This window comes from Euwallacea fornicatus, chromosome 13 (assembly GCF_040115645.1).
Source record: "Euwallacea fornicatus isolate EFF26 chromosome 13, ASM4011564v1, whole genome shotgun sequence".
NCBI classification, from domain to species: domain Eukaryota; kingdom Metazoa; phylum Arthropoda; class Insecta; order Coleoptera; family Curculionidae; genus Euwallacea; species Euwallacea fornicatus.
The window spans coordinates 2,240,589-2,263,606 of record NC_089553.1 but is presented as its reverse complement, the minus strand read 5'-3'; the positions used below and the strand labels follow the sequence as shown (position 1 = coordinate 2,263,606).

The window sequence follows — 23,018 nt, the reverse complement described above, 5'->3', positions numbered from 1 at the left end:
ATATACGACAGGGTGCACAGACGCTCAGAGCTTAAAGAAAGCAAGAATATATATTCAGTTTTGTTTCACATGTAAAATTCGATTAAAATAATTTAAAAACATAAATATCATTTTGCTACAGAACCTATTTTGGACGACTGAAGAGTTACATATCGGATATGATAAATATTACAAATGGAAGTTTGTCCACTTAATGACGTTAAGCGTAGCGTGAATGCGAAACATAAACGCCATATAAAAACAAAAAAAATCTCGAAACATTTTTATTAAGTATATTACAGTAAAATTAAATATCTTAACACTTTACAAATTTTCAGGAATAGGTACATTGATGCGCTTTAAAAAACCGAAGTAAAATTGTTGATGGGATGTCTTAATTACTTGACTTAATCCAATAAGGACAAACTTAAGATGTTGCGGTATTAATTTATCCGCGCCTTCAAGGAGTTTCTCGATATTGCCTTCCACGGAATACTCTCGCAGAAGGAGTGAGAATTGTTCAAATATCGGTTTCGTAAGTTTAGATCTTAGCTGAAATATAAATAAAAATGATAGCGTAGGGATGTTAGAATGTTAAAACCGCTACCAAAACAATAACCAATAAATAAAAATGGACAAAAGTACCATCTTGACGTAGTCAGCCATGGACATTTTTGGATCAAAGTTTTCGTTCTCTGGCTTCGAAACCAAATTAATTTTCCTTCTCTTGCTGTTGTTAACGAGCCTATCGTTCCTTTCTCGTTTATATATAGTAACCAGACCGTTTTGATCATCTGTTAATTGTGCACCTTCAAAAATACCCGTTTTTAATGCAATTTAGACTTGATTATCGAGTCTTTCTACCAGTATAATTATTTAACAAATTTTCACTAAAAGAATTTTTGGAAGTAGTTGCGTTTTGAGCTTGAGATGTACTGCTGCTTCCTGATTCTGTGGAACTGAAGTTAAAGTTGCCACCAGTATAACTTTTAGGAATGTCAAATTCAGCCTTTGGTGCTTGGATTAACTTCATGCTAGAGCCTGGGAACTACTCTCATTAGTTAGACCTTAATCAGCTCAGGACTACAATCACCAACCTCCACTTGCGCATTTTTAAAAAATTGACTCAGATCTCGAATCACCTCTCCGTATCTATTGATTACTTTTATATGCCCTTGCAGCCATTTCGACATTTGTTGTTTTATAAGTGCATTATTGAATCGCTCATCCAGGAGCAAGATTGCACCGAAATCGTTCTTGTGACGGATAACGCGGCCTACAAAAATAGCACGTAAAATTTTTTCCCGGTAGATTCTATTGTCAACGAACCTATTGCCTGATTTACAGCTCTAGAGGCTTCGAGGGAGTACCAACTTTGGCCGTTTAAATACTGGAAATTGAGTTAAAAACAACACATATTTGGGAATTTATACGAGGTGATTTTTTGGTATTTAGGCTGAAACCCCCTGATTATTCATAGTTTGGTCTATCCGTAACGTTTTGCTAGTTAAATTAAGGCAAAATGTGCAAATTATGATTCTGTAAGTGTGTCTTTTCACATCGGCCATGTCGCCAATATTCTTCTAAACTTTCAGCACAACGCTATACTAACAAATTAAATATTTGTCTGTATATCTTAGAAGTATTTATAATTAAATTAAGCATCTGCTATTATCATATAACAAATAAAAATATATTCTACTGTTTCAAAAGCCTTGTACAAATCAGTTGGAGCCAGTCTAAAATCTTATGAATCTCCCTGTATATTTCACAATAGATTTACCTCTTTATCTTGTGAATGACACACGTCTAAATACTTTCGCTTCAAAATCACCCGTGGGTCTTTTAGTGGAGGATAAGGCAATCCTGTAATCACAACTGCTCGGCCATAAGCATCGGCAAAATCCAACCCTAAATTAAATCCATAAAGTTAAAAAAAAATCCGTAAGACTCAAATTAACCTTCCGAAACTTTCCCCCTGCAAACAGCCATAAACATGGCCCCCTTCAATGTGGGATCTCGGATTTTCTCGTAATACCCATTCATGGCAGCGTTAAATGCTTCTTTTTGTTTTGGTTCCACAAATATTGTCTATTATTATACACAATTGTATTAAGATGCAAAAATATGACTGAACAATTTAATACTTGCCTTGTGGGCAGATATAGTAGCCCATATTCCTTCATTCTCCCAAGCAGTCTTACATTTATACATTATGGGATATGACGGAAAGAAAACCAACAAACCTTGAGGTATTATTCGCGTCATATTAACAATGGTTCTGCCTAAGGAGGAAATGTAAGTTGGATTATCTCGGTTTTGGAAACTGCTGTTTAGTGTTTCTCCATCAGGTCCTTTAGGAACTATCTTAACGCAAATCTGCTTTTCGGATACTATATGGGGGTTTTCTAAACGGACCTTAACGTCTAAACCCAGTTCAGAAATTAGAGGTTTTAGAGGAGCTAAAGTTCCACTCGTTATAATCAAACTTTTGATCCCTTGGGCTGCTATAGCTTTCATGCTATAGCATGACAAAGTATTACTTCAAAGAAGTTATAAGAATTAACAGCGACTCACCCAAAACCTGGATTAAAACACCAGAAACTCAATACTCGTTGTGTCTTGTTGTTTACAGATGATTTATCAAACCAAGTATTTATTCTCTTATCTTCCAGACCTCTAATAAATTCCTCCCGTATGTGCACCTTATAAGAATGTTTAATAATTTCCTTTGAACCTATTGAGACTCAAAGTAAAAATTGCAAAATTGAGACTTTTCAATGTATTTTTACCAAACGGAACAAAAACTATAGAAAGAAAATCAGCAAAATGTAGCAATCCTTTCCCTTTTCTGGCGAATGGGCCGTCACCTTGAGCTGTAAGAAACTGAATCATTTTTTCAATTAAACTGGCTATTGCAGAAAAGTTTGAAGAGGTAATCTGCAAAGAACTTTTTCCCTGTATAGAGGAACAATTAACTTTCAAGTCAAAAACAAACCATAGATTGTTCCAGTAAATCATAAATATAGTCTCCAGGGAAATTTGTAACCTCGTCTTTTGAAGTTTGCAATGGTAAATTGTTTAAAACCTTTTCAAATTCATGCAACATTAACTTCAATGAAGCAAGTTTTTCTGGATCCAAGTCTAGAAACATCTCTCTGGAAGTGATTATTAGAAACTTAATTTTTAAATACGAACCTCCATGATCAGTGTCAGACAACATTCCTGGAGCTTCTGAGATCATCTTCATTATATTGGCAGTTTCTTCAATGCTCAGAGCCACATCAGTGCTTCTTATTTCAATAGAAGCAGAGTCTTCACACACTTTTTCTACATTGTGACCCTCATCAAGGATTACCACAGAATTTGTCAATGATAGACCTTTTAAAGGTTATTTTGAGACAAACCAATGTTAGATAGATACCATCAAGACTTACCCAGAGACTTCCTGCATAATGGATCTAACAAGTAATTATAAGGAGTAAAAATAATATCAGCATGTTGCTTTCTCTCCTTGGTCATATAGTATGGGCAAAAAGTGAGCTTTTTCCCCATTTTTATCATGTCCTCTATGTCCAAAATGGGTGTGTTGCAAATTTCAGGATCCTCCTTTCTCATGTCTACTCTATTATTAAAATGACAAGCTCGAGTGTCTACTTTCAAACGGCACATTTGCAACTTTGCAAAAAATTAAGATTTATTAAAAATCCAAATGTATAAGAAAAATATTACTCGTAAAGAACTATCAGTTTGACTTAAAACCTCTGGATGTATGCAAAGCTGATCTCGGGAGCCCAAAACTGAACAATGCATGTGATTATAAGCAGTTCTCTTTAACTCTTGTACTGCCTGACTCAATTGTGAATGTGTTCTACAAATTACTTCATAAAACCCTAAATTCATTTTAAAACATCCTAACACACCTAGAAGCATATATTATGGTAGGTAACCCTAGCAGTTCCCTCCCTGCAGCTTTTATCTCAGCTTTTTTGGTCATGTCAGATAACCCCCTTAAAAACTGTGATGATCCTGAAGCTTGTAAATTGCTTGATGGGTCAGAATTCTCTTCAACAACTTTCCTTTGGGCCTTAGTTACAAGTTGATCACAAACCGCAATATGTTTAAACTCAACTTACCTGGAGTTTTAACTTTTTCTGTTGAAGCCAAGCTAAGGAACTACACAGCAGTGACAAAGTCTTTCCAGTACCAGTAGGGCTTTCTAATACAGCAGTGGTTTCACCTTCGAGGCACTCTATAACTTTGTCCATGTAATTAATTTGAATATCGTAAGGTTGAAAAGGGAATTCTACAGGAATGCCCCTGATGGTGGTGACAACACTCATGGTGAAAAAATAGTTTATGAAGATTAAGTGATAACTGAAACTAAAGAGAAAAATGGTTTAACAATGATAATGTTAGGGTAAACATTTAATTTTAATATATCAATGGTTTCGTTTTACTATTTATTTTACTTTAGAAACTAGCGAAAGATTTTAAAACTAAGACATAACCTATAACAATATTAGATTTCCCGCCCATGTCAATTGACTGACGTTTTGTGCATTTAACAAGCAGTGAAATAGAAATGGTGGTGCAAGCCCAGTATTAGACATGATATTTGCATGTGTTTGAGATCTTTTGTTGAATTTTTCAAATTTCTGAGGTCACCCATGAAGAATATTACGATTTCTGACAAAATTAATAAAAGTACCGTCGATCTTTGACGAGCCAAGGTTCTGGGGAATCGTCAATACTGTGGGCAATTTGCGGATAAATGAAGTGGTAATGTGCAGCGTGGCGCTGTTGCCTTTCTATTTCATAATACTTGGGATTTAATTGTGTTATCAGTTTTCTCTCTCGTTTTTTTTCATATACATGAATTTGCTTTATTACGTTCTCTCCGGCTCGCGGCAACCCCGATACGTAGAACTGTGACAGCTTCGATCGGAACTTTATATCACTTCTATATATGAAAAATAAAGGCCAAACGAGAAATAAATACAAAATTTTGTTTTATGTATATATTTATAGGAGTTCTTTTTACATACAAATTTAATATAAATAGATTTTTAACAAGGTATAATGATTATAATAAGAACAAAACTAGAATTTCTCATAAATTACATTTTTTTTTTGTTAATAGAAGTTGCCTTAATTACAAAGTTCAAGTCCCATATACACAGATGTTTATGTGACGAAACTTTTGACTGCATTTAATAATAATAATAATAATAATGGAAAAAGAGGACGAATTCTTGTTCAATTTCTTTGCTCATTTGTCACAATTGTATTATGACAAAGCCAGGGAAGTTATTGTAAGGAACATGATTATTTACTTTTGCGCTTTACTCACTATCTTTCTTTTCAGGAAAAAGAAAAACCAGCAAAAGGACCTGTGACTCCAAGAACAATGTTTCTGAATTTACTGCTTCAGTTAGCTTTGGCAGAGAAAACCTATATGGATATAGGATTTTTACAAAATAAGCAAAAAAGTTTTTTGAGAAAAGATGTAAAAAAACTCTCATTACACAGGAATTGATCTATGACAAAATTGCTATTCTAGAACTCATTGCGAGCTGTTTATGAAAATATGAAAAGTGATTTGAGGAAAATTGAAGAGAACTGCAAAAACCAAAACCCTCAGCAGCAAAATTATTGCCAAAATATAACCCAATTTGTCACTGCTCGAATCAATTTGATAGATCTGTATCCTCAACTTTCTGATATGATTACAGGTGATTATATCCTTAACGCCCCGTAAACAGATATGAGAAAATTTATAACCAAGCATTGGCCAATAAACACATGGTTTATGTGGACATTTTAAATAGCATTGAAACTATTATCCAAACTCACAACCTCGGATTCACAGACATCTCTCTTACCCCTATAAAAACAGTGTTTGCTTTTGAATGTGACATATTGCAACAACTCTTTAAGGCCATGTTTGAGGTTCAAAAACTAAGATTTCTACCCTCACTGGCACTTATACATGGAGCTCATACAAGATTGCAGGCTTGGGAGAGTAAAATGCAAAGAGAAGTATGTACAATAGAAACTTGTTAAAAAGGTTGTTATTAAAATCACCACTTTTAGACTTGGAAATTAGGCTTATTTAAAAACAGTCCATTGCCAGCATTATTCCTGTGGTTACAGAAAGTGAAAGGGGTGGTATTGAGTAAATTTAGCTTATATTTTCATGACATACTAGCAAATCAGACCGCACCAACTGATATGAGACATTTGTGTTCTAAATTACAACATGATTATTATCAGAAGTGAGCTCTTAATTCATATGTATTTTATGAGATTCATATTTCAATTGGTTTTAGAATGGTCACATTTCAACGAAAACATGAGGCTGCTTGTGTCATCTTACTGTCTGATAATCAGGCAAATTGTGACACTGCTGATTATGATAGTTTCCCTATAATTGTGTCCTATCCCCCTGTAGGTACTTGCTTATTATATGATAATTTTAGTGATTTTATGTTTTTATAGAGAAGTCCTCCACAGTTGGACATAATGCTGAAAATGATTTCTGAGACTAATGAGTTCTTAGGGCTTAAACCTGTGACCAAGTTTCGTTCTCAGGTAGATCTTAACTTGATTAAATGGTAGATGTTGTATTTGGTGTTTTTGTAGGAATTGTGTACCTATTGCCTAACAATGGTAGAGCCTAATATTTACCTGGTTATTTTATTCGAATCAAAGAAGACTGAAAAAGATTCCTGGATTGGCCATTTTATTGATGAATTTTGTACCAACCTGAGATGCAGCAAAGTCTTTGTAGGACTTAAAAATCCGGCTAAATAAGGTTGTGATTTAAGGAAATTTTATACAATTGTCAATTATTATTCAAACATAAATAAAAAATTATCTGACTTAGTGATATAATCATAAGTGATACGAACATTTAGCCCTTTACCTTTATCCTTTACCTTCACACGGCGTACCCGAAATGCTTGGCCAAAAATTCCTAAACTAAAAATAAGGAGTTCTAGGCAAACTTAAATAATTGCTAAACGCTTTTATTCATTTTCACTAATTTTGGAACTAAGAGTTACTTCACAAATTGATATGTTTGGATGTGAGCGAGACTTTTTTCAATGTGTGGAGATATTAAAAATTCCGTATGGTTAATAAAAGATTGTACTTTTATTATCCTCTATATGAATTTTTGTTCTGCCACAAACCGACTTTATTTTATACATTTTTTAACAGGTATACAGTTTCTCTACAAAAAAATTATTTACAATACGATGTTTTCACGACAATGATGAATTTCAAGGCGTCTTGCGTTTTTGATTCATAATATTTGTATAAAAATTACCTGTTTCCTTAAACTACCCTTCAATATTCATGAAAGTTTGGTGATTCGGAATTCTGCAATTTGGATATTTGTTGTGATAAACCCTGACACTTATACGTCTATTTCCCTTACAGAATCCATATATTAGAAGCATGTTAATCTTGCCAGCGATAAAATAATGTTCAATTTTACAGGAAATTATTTAATTTATAATAAACTTAACGCTCATCAATAACATCTATAGTAAACAGTACCGGTATGTCAGATGCACGAAATATTTATTTTATGACTGTGTTATTAATATTGTTTTTACAACAATGATGAATTGCAAGATATCGTAAATATTTTTTTAGACAAATTGTATGCCTAGTGAAAATTTTACAACAGACAAAAAAGTTTAAAAATAATCAACTTCTGGCAGGAAACAAATTAAAGTCATTCCTACAGGCGGTCACAAAAGAATAAACTTTTATTTATGAATCACAAACCATTTTCAATATCTCTACGCATTAAAAAGAATGTCATTCATGTCCGAACATGTTGATTTGTGAAGTAACTCATATTTAAAAAAATATTGAAAATCGATAACAATGTTTAGCACTTATATGCTTCGAACGAACGATAGTAATTGAAGAACCCTGCCGTTCTGTAGCGGCAAAACTAAACCATATTCGATATAGGACACCGTATTCTAAGTTCAGGAATTTTTGGTCGATCCTCGTACCGTTATTTCAGGGATATCCTATATAACTGAGCCGTTGAAAGATGTTCACTTCTCTCAATATACAAAATGTTTAAAAAAGATGCGGTAATATTTAAAGGGAGATTGGTCAGGTCATTTTCTGAAAAAAAGTTCCTATGAACATAAGTTCGGAAATGTATTATTTTCAAGATACAGGGTGTTTAATTTTCTTTTTAATAACGGTTTTTGGAAAAATAATACGAATGTTCTTTGACCAATTAAAAAATATATTTTTAACTCATCAAAGCACAAAATATTCTTAGGGAATAAAGGACCTTTGGATTTTTTGAAAATGTTTTTGCACGATAAGTGGGAATGCAACAAAATGGTGTTTATTTTTTTTATCCCGTATACAAAGCAAGATACGACGAACATTCAAGCGACAAAAAAGTTGTATTTTTAGTTGCTTTATCGCAAAAAAAAATCGAAATATAATTAAAGTTAGTGGCAGAGATTTTTTGTCAATAAATTTGGTTAAGGTGTCCTTTTCTGACGCCACGGGACGTAATAGGTTTAATCTAATTAGTACTAAATCAGCGTCTTATTATTACAAACAATGTTACCAAGTATCAAACAATCAGTGAAATGTTATTTGAATTATTTTTCAAAAATCGTTATTAAAAAAAATTACACCTTGTATCTTGAAAACAATACATTTCTGGATCCATGATTGTAGAAACTTTTTTTCATAAAATAAACTGAAAAATCACTCCCTTAAATATTGTCGTGTCTTTTTTAAACACTCTGAATAGCGATTTTCTTCAAAGCACACTTAAACTCTCGTTACACATTGTGGTAATTATATATCTCGACCACTAGGGATATGTTCATATTATTCTTCATCAATTATTCTAGATTGTAACATGTCGTGAATCTAATTGGCATTTGTGTTGAGTGAGAACGATCCCAATTTAGTGGCTTAGTTACTAAGCAAAGACAGATTTTGTGTTGCCTGCCTCTTTCAATTATTCAAATTCTCTCCAATCAGATCAAAGAATAACTTTGATGATGCTATATAAGGGACTCTGATTGGCAACCAACTTTGCATGCCTTCAAACAAAATTATTAAAGAAAGCCATGACTACCTGATGAATCTTTACCGAAACAAACGTATCTGTCATTCTCCATTTTGACATTCGAAGTGATTGAAAAAAGCTCCAAAGGAGAATATTTTTATGAAAATGTGGAGTTTTTCTGCCAGAAGTGGCACTATTTGCACGAAAACCGTTAAACTACAACGTCTTCTTTTGACCGATGACGCCAAAGCGTGTCCCAAAACTGCAGCCACTGAGGCAACTGGGGTAACCAAAACAGGTGTTCTTCCAGGTAAGTTTCTTCCTTGGTTAGTCTTCTTCGTTTTCCTTTTAGTTTATTGTTATTGATTATTTGAAGTCGGGACCTCAACTGCAACCGAAACTCCATCCTCACAATCAATGGTATTTACCAATATGTCGAAATCTCCCAAAATCCTCGATATTCCTTGCTCGCTCACTCAAAGCCATAACGTGTCTTCCTTCGATACGGTCCCCGGACCGCATAGTCTCAAGTTCATTTCGAAGTTTTGGAGTTACGTTCCATTTTTAAGCGCGGAATTCACCGCGGGTTCTTTATTCCAAGTCATGAATTTGGGAATGTTTTTCGGTAAGTTTATCGGTAAAAGAGCATTAGTTGAAATAGTCTCATTATCCACAAACCAATTGTCCTTGCCAGGTAATCTTCTTAGCTGGGGAGGAAATGCAAAATTTTTCCAGAAATTTTTTAACGTTTATGGACCGGTAGTGCGTCTTCACGGCCCCTTTGGAAGGGACGTGGTGCTTTTGTCGAAACCAGAACATGCCTGCTTGGTGTTAGACAGTAAGGACTCTCAACCAATTAGAGCTTACCTAAATTCACTGGAGCAATATCGATTGCAACGTTGCAGATTCAGACAAGCCAAACTTTTTTTAAAGTAACTGTGTACTGTTGTTTTATAGCTGATTTATCAATATCTTTGTAGGTCTAGTCCCGAATGGGGAAAAATCTACGAATCACTTGACAAGTCCTTGCAAAACTCTCCTTTGCAACATTTCAAAACGATTGATTTGTTTTGCGACCAGTTTATCGAACGCATCGTGTTTATTCGGAATTTACAGAACGAAATGCCCAAAACATTTAAAAATGAGGTTTTGAAGTGGTGCTTGGAGTGCTTTTGTTGTATCTTTATAAGCAGGTTTTTAGTGGAAATCATATTTTTTTGAAGAACTTATATGACTATTGGTTTACTATAGGGAATTAGGTTTCCTTCATCTCACTGGGCTAAACTCCACCTCCGACCCTGGCCGCATTTTGGACGAAGTTATCAGAGCTTTTGAGACAATATGCAAATGCGAATATGGTTACTTTAATTCACTTCTTAAAATCAAAAACTATCTAAAATATTTTACAGGTTTTCACATTTGGAAAGTCGTACAAACTCCTGCTTGTCGTACATTGGTGCGGAGCTGCGATATAATCGATTCAATTTTGGGCAAATATGTGGGGGAAATTCATTCAGGTCTAATAGAAAAAAAGGACTTAAAATCCTTGGTCAATCTTTCTCTAGTAGAATCTTTACTATTAAAAGATGATGTTCTCGTTGAAGATGCCATGGCAGTCATGCAAGACATGATGTTGATTGGGACCAATGCCACAGCGCATTCTACGGCATTTCTTCTCTACCATTTGGCTAAAAATCCTAGATGTCAAAAAAAGCTTTTTGATGAAATTATGAAAGACCCAAAAAAGCTCTCTTCCCCGGAATCTTTGAAGAACATGCCGTATCTTCAGGCTTGCATGAAAGAAAGCTTGAGATTGAACCCTCCCATCCCAATTTTAAATAGAGTTTTGGGCAAAGACGTGGTTGTTCATAAATACCAAATTCCAAAGGGCACTTACATGCTTATCCCGGTGCATTTGGCCTGTTTGCGGGAAGAATATTTCGAAGACGCGAAGAAATTCAACCCGGAACGTTGGTTGTCTCAGGAGATCAGTCCCTTGGCTCATCAATTGCAAATGTTCATTTCTATGCCCTTTGGACGTAGCCCGAAGTCTTGTCAATCTAAAGAGTTGATTCAAACCCAGCTTGGTCTGCTGATAGTCAAGATTTTAAAGCGGTTCATAGTAGAGTACAACTACGGAGAAATTACGAGTTCAAACGCCTTGTTGGCTACGCCTATACAACCGTTGAATTTTAGGTTTCTTGATCGTGTTTAAAGTTTGTTTAATCGCCAATTTGTTGGTCCTTTATTTGTTATTGCGCAGTAAAAAATCGTGATTCTGTTTTGTCTTGAATTCTTTGTTGAGTGCGAGTTTTAGGTATTTTAATGAGTTTGAAATAGAAACTGTTATAAAATTGGTTGGTTTGTTGGTTCTTCTAATAACATTTTATTACGTGCTAAACTGCTGTTTTGGTTATTCTACTATAATTATTTCCTAATGTGTCTTCAAAACTTCTGAGTAACAGTTATAATTGCATTAAAGTTATATAAGTACTATGGCAGCGGTGGTAAAAAAATGGCTATAAAATAATTATTTGTTGCTGATTTGCCATCCAAAAAGGCGATATAATGTGTTTTGTGGTTTGGCGATTGATGAAGCATATGATGTTAATATCTATTAAGTTCGGATCCAAAGATGATTCTGTATCAATTTTTTTTGTGTTTTATTAATTTTTTACATCGTATTTGCGTATCTGTATTAAAAACAAGGAATATTGATCTAGGTACAATAAAGAATCTTTATTTTAAAATCAGCTATAATTCTTATAACAAATGTATTATATACATTAACTAAAATCTAAACATTCTCGATATCAAAATACCAGCATCCTTAAAAATACTCTCGAAATATTTCCTAATCTAGAAATTGCTTTCTGTAAATATAGCCAATAATTTAAAAATACGTTTTCAAATTATCGTTTCTTGCAACATCACACTCTTTTTGAGTCTTATGTTCAAGAGATCACAGAGAAAGAAGCTGACGCGTTCAGCTATATGCCATATAGAATTATCATGTAAACGAAAGGTCCCAACAGTCCTCTGTATATAATGATTATTGTCTACACAAAATCGTGAAAAATTTGCACTTTCCATTCGTTGCTAGTTGCGCTTTAAATTCAATGCAAGCGTAGTTTGCTAAATCGATGTTTAAGTGGAATGTTCTATATTTAAAAAAAATACATAAGCTGCCAAACTACCATCATCAATACTATCAGTCTCAGCACTATTTTAGCTAGACTAAAATTGCACCTTAGACGTAGCTAAGAAGGACTTATTTGGCACATAACACATTATCGATTGCACAGCAAAAGTAGTAAACTAACTTAAATTACAATTTTAAAATCACTTTTGCACTTGTTATTGGCACATTGCAATTTCTTATCCTAATAGAACTTATTATTTACATTATCAAACTACATATAAACCTATTCAGTAGTTTCAGGTGCTTCTGAATAGGCTCTAGTATCAGTAACAACCTGATTTACTCATTATTGTTCCCTTTAGAAATAGGAAACCTACATTAGTCCTTTTCTTCAATGGCCTCCTCCGCTGAGAGGAGGATCCGGAGAACACACTATGTTGATATGTCTACTACCGCTGCTCAAATCGGTGGGTCCGTCCATGCTCAAATCCGTAGGTTTATCATTTGAATGTTGGTACTCATTCCTCACTCTTTCCTCAGATTTCACTTCGACCTGCTGCTGAGCCAACATTGCCAAACTTTGCTTCTGCACTTGTTCGCTTAGTTTGATATGGTTAGGGACTGCTGTCGGCAAGGGCTGCATATCATGGTCCTTACTGGTCATCGATGGTTGCTCCATGGGTTCAGGTTTAACGGTGATTTGGGGGATAATTTGGAGCTGCCCAGGTGCCTTTGTTGCTGTTGGGGACATTTGCTGGCGCAACAGGGAGATGTTCTTGATGTTCTTAAGTTCGGTAGGGTTGCGAAGGAATCTGAAGATTATTATCAGGTAAGTACTTACTAAGACAGAGCTGAATTTCATTTGACACTTACTGGTAGCAATGTCTTTCTCCCTGGACTTTTCTCAGAATATTTACGCGGTAGTAATAGCGCAAAGCTCTCGACATTTTGTCGTAATTCATGGAAAGGTGATTCTTTTGGATGCCCCAGAGTTTCGCCAATCCTGGAGGGTCCACGATTTTGAACACTCCAGTTTCCCGATTTTTCCAGGCTATGTAGATGGTGTATCTTTGTGATGGGTCGTTAAGAAGTTGCTGAAGAAAGTCCCAAAGAAGGCGGCCGTCTAAAAGAGAAAAGAAACAATGTTGACTCTGCCGTAATATTTTCGTTAGTCTATTAATCATAAAAGGATTTAAACCATAACTTATCCAGATTATCTGTTTAAAGATGAAGTTGTTTTTTGCATCTTTTTATATAATCCTTCAGAAATACCCTATTTAGAAAGTCATAAAATACCTCCAAATCTAGGGCTTTGTGCATGGCAAGAACTATCTCGAGAACTTCGAATTAATTTCTCAAATTTTGTTTTGCTCAAAACAAGAAACCCAAACATCCGAGGCAGATTAGTTTCTACATTTAAACGTTATTGATCGCGTTTAAATCCTTTGAAGATGCACACTTGAGTGGCTATTTAAAAAACAATTTCACGTCACCCGTCACTAACCAATACTTACTGGTATTCGGTTCGGAAGTGTCGTTACCCCCAAAAAATTCCCGCTTATAAAGCCCAGGACTGCCCACTCCTTCCATCTGCTTATTCGGACTCCTTGGAGCCAGGAAAGGCATCTGAGGAATGCTTATGTAACCGGGCGTGTTAGGGGGACTTCCCAGGTACCCATTTTTAGTTTCCATGAATTTATCATCTTCGTCGCTATCGCTGGGATTCGAGCCCGATCCATTAGAGCTACTGCCGTTAGTGCTGAAAATGGAATGACCGAAACTGATGGGCGCGTCTGGATGATTTGGACTGCCTGTAAACCAATCAAAGTGTTAATTACATCAAATCTTTGTCCAATTTATGAATACGCTGTTAACTTTGTCATTAAACTCATTTCCATGGAAGCACAGAATCCGACCAAACCCGAAGCCCTATTTCAATGTTTCTATAAAATGAGCTTGTAGTTAATGGTAGCAGTAGGGGAATACATTAGTAGTATAGTTTAAATGCTGCACAAAACGTTATATGCGTTGTGCAAAACAATAACAAATCGGTCTGTCATAAACTTGAATTCACATTAAAAAGCTGCTCAAGCGACCCATTTTTTCTGTGGTACAGTGTATCTTCTAGAGTATGGGCCAGTGTTCTAAGGTTGCTACAAATTCTTTGATTTATCCGAAGCGTTTGACATCATCAATCACAATTTGCTATGTTCACATAAGCGTAAGACAAATTTCTCCTTAAATGTGTCTATAGATGGAAAATCTACACTGATACCAGTCACTGTGAAATTTTTGGGCGTAAACTTGCATTTTTTATTATGCCTTTAGTAGCAATTGTGCGCCATTGAGAAGAACTTGATGTGTTGCATTTCCCTCAATATATTTAGACTTTTATTTGCCTTGTGTTCTGTCCATTTCGGAATTCGTTAATGAATCATTTTGTTAGCAATAAAGGAGATAATGAATATTATTCGCCATATTGCCACACGCAGTGCGCTCGTTTTAGATGCCCTAATTCGTTTTAATATTTGAATAATAATTATTTGGCTCTCAATTTACCTGATTGGCTGTCGACCGATGGAGCAGGACTCAGAGTAACGCTGTTACTTTGGGCCATGAGGTGGGCTGCCAGGCTAGCTGCATGGCTTGAATGGTACTCTGCCGTTGGTTGTGACATAATGTTCCAGCTAGGGGTGGTTGGTTGTGACGTGTGCGGAGATAGAGGGTAGGCGTGCCTTGAGGTAGGAGTGATTGGGCTGTTTGGCAACATTCTCTGAAATTAAAGTTTCTCTTTAATATACGATTCTCCCGGATAATTTATAATTTGACCTATTACCATATTATTCGCGTCTCTCATAAGAATCTGCAAAACGTTGTGCAAAACGTCTCCTGAACCTGGGGCCCTCTCCGAAAGGTCTGTTCGAGTTAAGAGGCACATTGCCTTGCCGTTCATTTGGAACATGTCCATGTCAATGGGCTGCAAGTCGTATTCTCTTTCCGCCCACCTATAGATGTGGAACAAATATTTAAAATTGACGTTATTAATGTCCCTTTTTAGCAACTTTACCTTAGGAAAACAGAGACGTCTTCGCGACTCCATCCTCTAGGGTCTGAAGACAAACTTCCAGGCAACTGACTTTTGTAGTCGCACAAGGGATGGGTTCCAACTGAGGAGAAGCCCAGAGGGTATCTCCAGAGCAGATCCGGACTGAATGCAAGCGGTAGGGGTAGGGATCCCGACGTTGTTGTGGGGATTGGAGGCAACGGGCCTGGGACCAGTTTCATTTTTCTCTTCTGCAAGAACAAAAATTTAAAATATTTTGAAGCTAAAGTTATTAAATTAAAATGTGAAGGGCGTATTTAATTTCCGTATTTTAGAAGGCAATTTGCTCACGAGTTTTGATTCCTTTTATGGGTAGTTAGCGAAATTTTTGACAGCTACGCCTATGTTTTATGAAAACCGATACAGTTGTACGAAATTCGCATTTTAGGTTAAAAGTTGTACTCTTTGGAAGTGTTCCTATATGTAAATTCATGTTCCTCCCAGATATGTACCTTGTGCCATATCGCATTAGCCCCTTACCTATTTTTCCAATCAAGATTTATTATGGCACTAGACTTACCTTCGGGAGGAAATCAAGATAAATCTATACATTTTCATTTTTTTATATTTACAGAATAAGAAAAAACTGTCGAGATACATTTCTTGTACGTAAAGTTCCAATGGGCTTAGCTAAGCAGGATTTGAGAATCTTCAAGATTATCGCATCGATTTAACATAACGATACTGAGTTGAGTTGAGGTGAGTAAAGAACATTGCGGAAAATTCCATTTACAGGAGTTTTATGAGATAATAGAAGTTCTCTTGATTTTCAAATTAGTTGAAATTTTCAATCAGGGAAAAAAGTATAATATTTCTTATAATGTATTGGAAATTCGAAGGTTTGTCAACTTGAGAGTTAGCTAGATTCAGTGTTGAGATTATTTGGAAGAGCATTATTGCTTCATTTGGAAGACCTAACGTCCAAATTTACGAGTTCGATACCCACAAGTGATTATTTACGATTCATGTCTGGTGAGCCTCTGGTTTTACTACGAAGAAAATGCTAAAGTCCTTAGGATTTAATAATAGAAATTCAAAGCTACAATCTCACGCCATGAGAAATGGGGAAACGTATTTACTTTACTAAAAGTACAGGGTCAATCTCATTCTTTACCAGAAAAAAAATTATGAATACGATTTGGTAAGAGTCAGTGGCGTGCAGATTCTTGACCAAAACTGAAAGCAATTATCTACTATAAAAATGTACTTTTTGAACAATTTCTAACACGAGAAAGAAAGATTTTATGCCACTTTGATTTTGTATAATACCACCATACATTCTTTGTTACAGAAAAATCTATGAATTTCATTTGGCAAGGAACAGTGGACTGGACCGTGACCTAAGCCAAAGGAACTACTACAAAGATTATCATTTCAAATGAGACATGTTTGAAAATTTCGCAGGTAACTCGTAAAAAAGAGAAATATTTTACGCTACTGTGGCCTTGTATAACACCAGTCTCATTTATATGTTTATTATCTATATGGATATGATATATATCACGATTTTTATTTAGTAAACAACAGTGGCGTACTGGGCTAACTCAAAGCAATTATTACAAAAAGATTGCGTTCTGAAACAAGACAAGGATTCCTATGTGGTTATGTTCAAAACAACGTTATCTTTCTGGTCCCTCGAAATGAAAAACGGTCGTTTCAATGATCAACACCAGAGAATGCGATAGATTCTCTCTTTATATTTAATGAGCATGCCGAGCATGAACCCTGTTCGCAGCATCATACAGCGGTAGTAGAAGAAATTGTAGAAGACATTCCTAAGCAGTCGGTTGACGCAGCTGGGCGTCTACATCCAGCTGGATGTCTTTGAAGGAGAGAGGCAGTAGATTCGGGGTTCTCGAAAACTGTGCTCGTCCCGCCCGATCCAACTAACAGGTTGATACAACCACCGAACCCAGTATATTCCCAACGGGAAATCATTGGTACGACTGCAGGGTGTAGGATTTAAAAGTGAGAGAAGCTGTGTTTCCACTAAAGTACGGCCCTTGTATCTCTTCCATTGTTCGGGGGACAATTTGAGAACTTTCGAGGAGCAGCGCGAGATTTCCTTAAATGAACTTCTTGGAGGCCTGCAATCCTCAAGCGACGGCTTTACATCATCCCGTTACCCTTCTCCGCGCAGCCACATTGAATTTCTAAGCAGTTGAAGTTGTTTGTCGAGAGCATTAAATACCAATTACCGATAATAGCACAATTAGGAATTCCTTAGTAACAACGCACAATTATATCACTGACAACGACGAAGCCGGAAATAGAGAGCTGCCGTATTCCTCGACTTCAAGAGCACAAGCAGATGATCGAGATTAATTTTTGCTAAGCCACATCCGCTTCTTTATAACATGCATCACGCATCATGCCGGAAAACGGCTGGTATTATAAGTAATTTCAGCACTTACTTAACCTTCACTTACTTCCGCGAACGTCACGTCAGTTCAATTATTCTGTTTGCCAATCGTTAAAGTATTTTTTTCAAGACCGACACGCGTTTCCTTTTAAAATGTCTATCCGCGTTAAAATATCGGTGATTATTACTAATTCGCATGGCGTTTCAACATCGATGATTATCCAATCGTTTTGGTGTTTGCTGAAATGTTTACGCGTTCGATTTCCTAAGAAATAACCGATCGTTTGTTATTACGGTACAACTGCTTTTGAATTCCGGTTCCTTGATAAGTGGAACGGCTTAACGAGCGGATTGATAATCTAGAATTCTAGAGGGGCGTTTTTAGACTGTTTGACGTCACGGTTTTTAAAAACCCACTTAATTGTAAAATATTTATCAGGAAAGTAATAATTTGCCACAGTGAAAAATCCTGCGGAGAAAAAAGTGCACACACGCTATTATCTAACGACGTGTTTATTTTCGTTCCAGCAGCGTTATCTCCGCATTACTCGCAAGCGATAACGAGTTCCGTTTCAAAATCTTCACAAAAGTCTAAAGACTAATTCAATATTTGGAGAACTCCGCGTGAGTGACTAAATCGCGTTTATTTTGGGATAAGTAGACGTTTCCTGCCTAAGCTTTGCTTCAGAACTGCAAGCGTCAGTTTAAACAGAAACGAGCAAAATATTGTCCCAGGGATTTGCGCTTTATTAATTACCGCTCGCTACAATAGGAAAGCAACGAAAAATCCCACCGAGGTAAAGCCCTGCAGCTAGAGATACGCCGCTCCCCTAAGCGCAAAAGCTATTTTAGACTCTTCATGTTTGATCTAGTGAAAGTCCCATTAATGTTAGACCTTTCAAGTATAATCTGGACACCTGTGTATTGAGGACCGCCTCATCGCTTTACAGGCACATTTTCATACGCTAGCTAAGCCTCGCAATAAGCGACAGTTTCCTGGTAAAATCGACTCTATCAAATCTCATCAGTCTTATCAAAATCGTGACGCTACTAATTAGCAAGAAGCACTGGACGCTGATGAGCCGCGTTATCGATAAAACAATGGCGCTGGCTAAAGTGGACATTAACCAGAAATCCGTCCGGAGTTGCAGACATTTAACATCAAATTTTTATATCCCTGAAGAGTGTGCTTTGAGCAATACGCATGAGTTCTTGTTTATCCGGCAATAATCGCCGATGATTGGTAATTGCTGCATATACCAGCCACCAGTAAAAACCAGCGTTTAACTGAATAATAGCATTTTAATGGGTCGTCGGAAAAGTGTCAGTGTGTTGTAATTAGTTCTGGAGCGGCCAGGTCGCATTCTGGCGTGTTACGCAACATGTGCGCGGAGCTTCAACACGCATGGAATGATGCAGATATTGAGGTCAAAGTTCCCAGTGACGTCACAGCAAATTATCGTTTTAATTTACACGCTCAACTGATCTGTGGGTTCAGCAAATCCCAGTTCCAAAACCTCAATCGACTGCATCGAAATGTTTTGTTAAGCCGAAGAAACGGCAACGCAGTGCCTCGCATTTGTTTTTAAAGATGGACATCCAATTTGACAAAAGCACGTCTGGAAGTTAGGCAAGGGCTGTTGGCGGTTTGTGCGCAAAATCACTGCTTTTGGTATGCAAAACTGAGTCGTTCGAGCCGGGAGTCGGTGGAAGGCCTGTGGCCAGGTTGGTTGGTTGCTGGCCCTTTTATGCGCAACTAAATGCAAGTCTCGCAAAAAAAATATGCATACATGTCAGTTTTATTTAAGAATCTGCAACAATGGGAACATTAAAAAAATAATTAAATGGGTTTAAAAATGTTAAATGTCAAGTTATTGGCGGAATTGCGTAAATCCGAAGGGTCGGAAAAGAAAATATGTCACCGATATTCACGCCTATTAAAGCTCATATAGGTTTTGCAAAAAAGTCAATTTCATATTAGAATAGTAAAATAAGCTCTCACCTACACATACGATAATAAAATACGCAATGAACAAAATATATTTTACCTATTCGAATATTTTTCCGTTAATTTACTGAAATAATTTAGAAAAATTATAAAAGGTACTGTATTACTCACTAAGGTCTTGAAGTCAACCTTTATGATCCGAACTAGTTAGGTGACAGAAATTTGAGTTATAAACATTTTACAATCGCTGTCTCTGCACGATGGGCCACTTAAGAATGAACTGCATAGGGTTCTTGGAGTCAGTAAAAAATAGAAAGTCGGGTGAATGGGAAAAAATCGCACAAAAAAATGCTGTAATATAATTTGAAAACTCTCAACTGCAAACGAAGATATTCGAGAAAATCAGAAGTTTTGATAAAAATTTTTAAAATGTTTTTTTGACTTTATCATACAAAGAAATATTTAAAAATAATTGGCACTTTATCAGAGTCGCTTGTTTTCCTCTCTATCGTCGTGCAATCACGTTTTAAATCCGACACTGTTTTCCTGCGACATCATCAACGTCATTTTTTAAAGTCCGGCCCTGGATTTCTGAAATTGGATTCTGAACCTGCTTTTTATTTTAAATTCGTTGGCACATGACAACTGTCATGTGCCAAACAATTTTTGTCGCTTTCGTTGTATTCTTCATCTTTTCACTATTTGACATTGCACCTGACCGAGATTCCCAAGAAATTTTTTGTTTAAAGAATCTATTATTTAACAAGCATCCAAAATGAGCTGCGACTAAAGTAAAGAAAGTTGCTGCTTTCGTTGCTTTCGGAAGGTGTACGAGGCAGGAGGTAAGAATGCTCTAATGAATTCGCTATATGGGTTTCGTCGTGTACTTAGTTCAAGGCGATGCAAATAGCTGTGAAGTGGAAGAAATTTGACTATTCTGCGTCTTCTCGAATTTCTGTACACAGATCCCTGAACAAAAGTGCAAAGACTCTCGTTGTTGCACACATATACGAGTTTTTGTCCACGTGGCAAAAACTTGCATGTGCCTGCTTGAAGGCGCGGGTCAAGCATCTGGGCGACCACAGATAATTTTTTTGTGCAATTCTCTGATATTGCCGGCTAATCTTTGATTAGGTTTTCCACAGTGTCCATTAGCTTAAAGCAACCTCCGAATTGCACAACGTCCGTTGATGACCTTTAAATCGCGCAAAAATATCTGATCCGCTTGAGCGATTTTCATTATAAATACAGTCTCATGCGTGTTCCGCAACTAACATTGACATACATTGACCATATTTATATATTTATGATGTCAGGTCAACTGTTGCTAAGAAAATTCCGCCGGATCAGTTCTGACAAAAGCGGTGTAATGCGACTTTTACTTTTCCCAGCCGCGACCAATTTCCCGTTCTCGGCCTACACAGAAAAATAGGAAAAAATCCAAAGCGGAACTGTAAACACTCCCACACGTTATCGCAACATTGCGCGAACAGAAAATGTTATAAATTATCATAAAAACGGCGCAATCTGCAATAATTTATCCCGGAACGGAATGACAGCGCTATTAGCTGCCATGTAAATATTTACAAGCGGCTATTACCGGCCTTATATCTGTTAATTACGGCTAAATGTATGATGTCATGAACGTTAAAGAGTAGATACTCATAGCCGCAAATACCCCTGCAATCTTAGACGAAGTCAACGCCAATTTATTTCTTATTGTATTGCAGAATTTCCTAACTGACGCTTTTTTTCACGGAAGTCAAACATTACTCAACCAACTTGATTGCTCAAGTTTCGAGAACTCATAGGAATGTCCACACTAACAGGTGGTTTTGGAGTTTCCGTGACCATAATGAACTCGGCTACTGCCTTCATTTAACGCAAGGGGGAAACCCGAACGTCTTTTCTGCGAATAGTGAGTTGTTTTTTCGTGCTTTCGGAGAACTGGAAATAATAGAGAAATTCACCTTAAGATCCACTTTGATGCAGCGATTAGACAGATTATCCAACAAACAAAAGTCACTTAGATTTGACTGCCGATGAACGCACCCTATGACCACTGGCGTATCATCGACATAAAAGTACTGGCGCGCACTCTGGGTCGACCGTTTGAAAAACGAGAATTGCGCACAACCGAGTCCCTTTATCCGCAATAGTGCTTATCCGGATTATCGGTAACTGTGACAGGTCGGTTAACTGTCACCTTACCAAACTATCGGTCCGAGCGCTACTGTACTCCACTGCTGACTCGATGAGTCGCACTTGCTTGCAGTCAAGTTGGCCGAGACTTCGCGAGAGGGAGGGGGTGGACATATACACATATGTGTGCGACGTTGCCGCAGCCACTGACCGGATCTACACTTGTAGAGCTTTGAGATAGGTACAGGGATGTATCGGGAGATTTGTGGCGAATTCAGGCGTCCAATGGTGCGCACTCAGTACGGTAAAATGGCTGACTTTTTTAATCTTTGTTTTATTGTGATGTCTCGTGACGTGTCAGACTGACGCAATCAAGTTTTGGAGACCATTTTAAGCTCGAGTTCGCCACTAGAGAATTTCATTGTATTTGTTCTGCGTATTGTAGATTAAGCTAACTTAATCTAGGCGGAAATGAGAGATTTTTTTACTTTGTCTTTTATACAAGGCGTCCCAAGATAAAGAGATCAAATTTAAATAGCATTACCTCAAAGCGAAAATAACATTAATTCAAGTTAGTTCAGGTCTCTTTTGGATTGTTGCCTTACGTCTCACCGTTTTCCAGTTATTTGTACGTCACGGCATATTCGGTGTCTATCTAAATCGGATCATTAAGAGAAAGTCCGAAACTTGCTGGTTTTGTCTGGAGAGAGATTCTGCACACCACACGGTGTTCGAATGTGTTAATTTCGAGAATATCAGATCCGAACAACAACGCGGAACTGCTGATTAAGTTCTTCTCCTCCTTAGGAATATTTCAGCGCTATAATAGACATACTGGACAGGATCATGACGATAAAACAGGAAGAGACGGGGGAAAACGGGAAGAGAAAGGCACTGAAGCATCCCGAAGCAATGCTTTCTCCTTGTTTCGGGAAACCTGAGCTGTTGTAGTGGGTAGAACTCGCGGTCGTAATCCAACGCATCATAGGCGAGAATGGTTTCAAGAGTTACTCTCATCTATGACCCATTGAGAAGTTCACATGATTTTACCATATAAAGTGTTTATACTGATATGGGCATCACATTTCAAACATATGCATATCTCAGCCACTTCGCATGCATGTGCTTCAAATGTATTCCCATTTAGATTTTTGATGCATCGCAAATGATAGCAGAAATAGGATGGCTTGCCTAATTCCCTTGAATTATTAAACTTATTTTTGCCATAATTTATTATCCATTGGAAAATCCAAATGGGAATCTATGAAATAT

The 23,018-nt window shown here is 36.7% G+C and overlaps 3 protein-coding genes across 3 annotated transcripts; 2 read left to right on the top strand and 1 right to left on the bottom strand.

The window, feature by feature from the left end:
* Positions 1-288: 288 nt before the first annotated feature.
* On the bottom strand, positions 289-21,890 carry LOC136343063 (regulator of telomere elongation helicase 1 homolog). The gene is made up of 22 exons (XM_066289437.1): positions 21,575-21,890; positions 15,259-15,485; positions 15,028-15,196; positions 14,751-14,964; positions 13,706-14,002; positions 13,065-13,314; positions 12,591-13,003; positions 4,116-4,366; positions 3,903-4,066; positions 3,712-3,850; positions 3,417-3,657; positions 2,978-3,360; positions 2,772-2,919; positions 2,557-2,716; positions 2,131-2,500; positions 1,941-2,070; positions 1,763-1,890; positions 1,309-1,369; positions 1,077-1,255; positions 844-1,027; positions 625-788; positions 289-531 (listed from the first exon to the last, which is right to left on the bottom strand). The coding sequence occupies exons 2-22, from the start codon at positions 15,474-15,476 to the stop codon at positions 304-306; spliced, it is 4,491 nt and encodes a 1,496-aa protein (XP_066145534.1). The 5' UTR covers positions 15,477-15,485; positions 21,575-21,890; the 3' UTR covers positions 289-303.
* On the top strand, positions 4,906-6,876 carry LOC136342960 (KICSTOR subunit 2-like). The gene is made up of 9 exons (XM_066289270.1): positions 4,906-5,056; positions 5,123-5,294; positions 5,348-5,488; positions 5,543-5,685; positions 5,745-6,021; positions 6,076-6,257; positions 6,312-6,429; positions 6,481-6,573; positions 6,625-6,876. The coding sequence occupies exons 2-9, from the start codon at positions 5,214-5,216 to the stop codon at positions 6,793-6,795; spliced, it is 1,206 nt and encodes a 401-aa protein (XP_066145367.1). The 5' UTR covers positions 4,906-5,056; positions 5,123-5,213; the 3' UTR covers positions 6,796-6,876.
* On the top strand, positions 9,160-11,348 carry LOC136342958 (cytochrome P450 302a1, mitochondrial-like). Its single transcript, XM_066289267.1, has 6 exons — positions 9,160-9,359; positions 9,426-9,674; positions 9,744-9,981; positions 10,030-10,242; positions 10,301-10,407; positions 10,459-11,348. The coding sequence occupies exons 1-6, from the start codon at positions 9,209-9,211 to the stop codon at positions 11,262-11,264; spliced, it is 1,764 nt and encodes a 587-aa protein (XP_066145364.1). The 5' UTR covers positions 9,160-9,208; the 3' UTR covers positions 11,265-11,348.
* Positions 21,891-23,018: the final 1,128 nt, after the last annotated feature.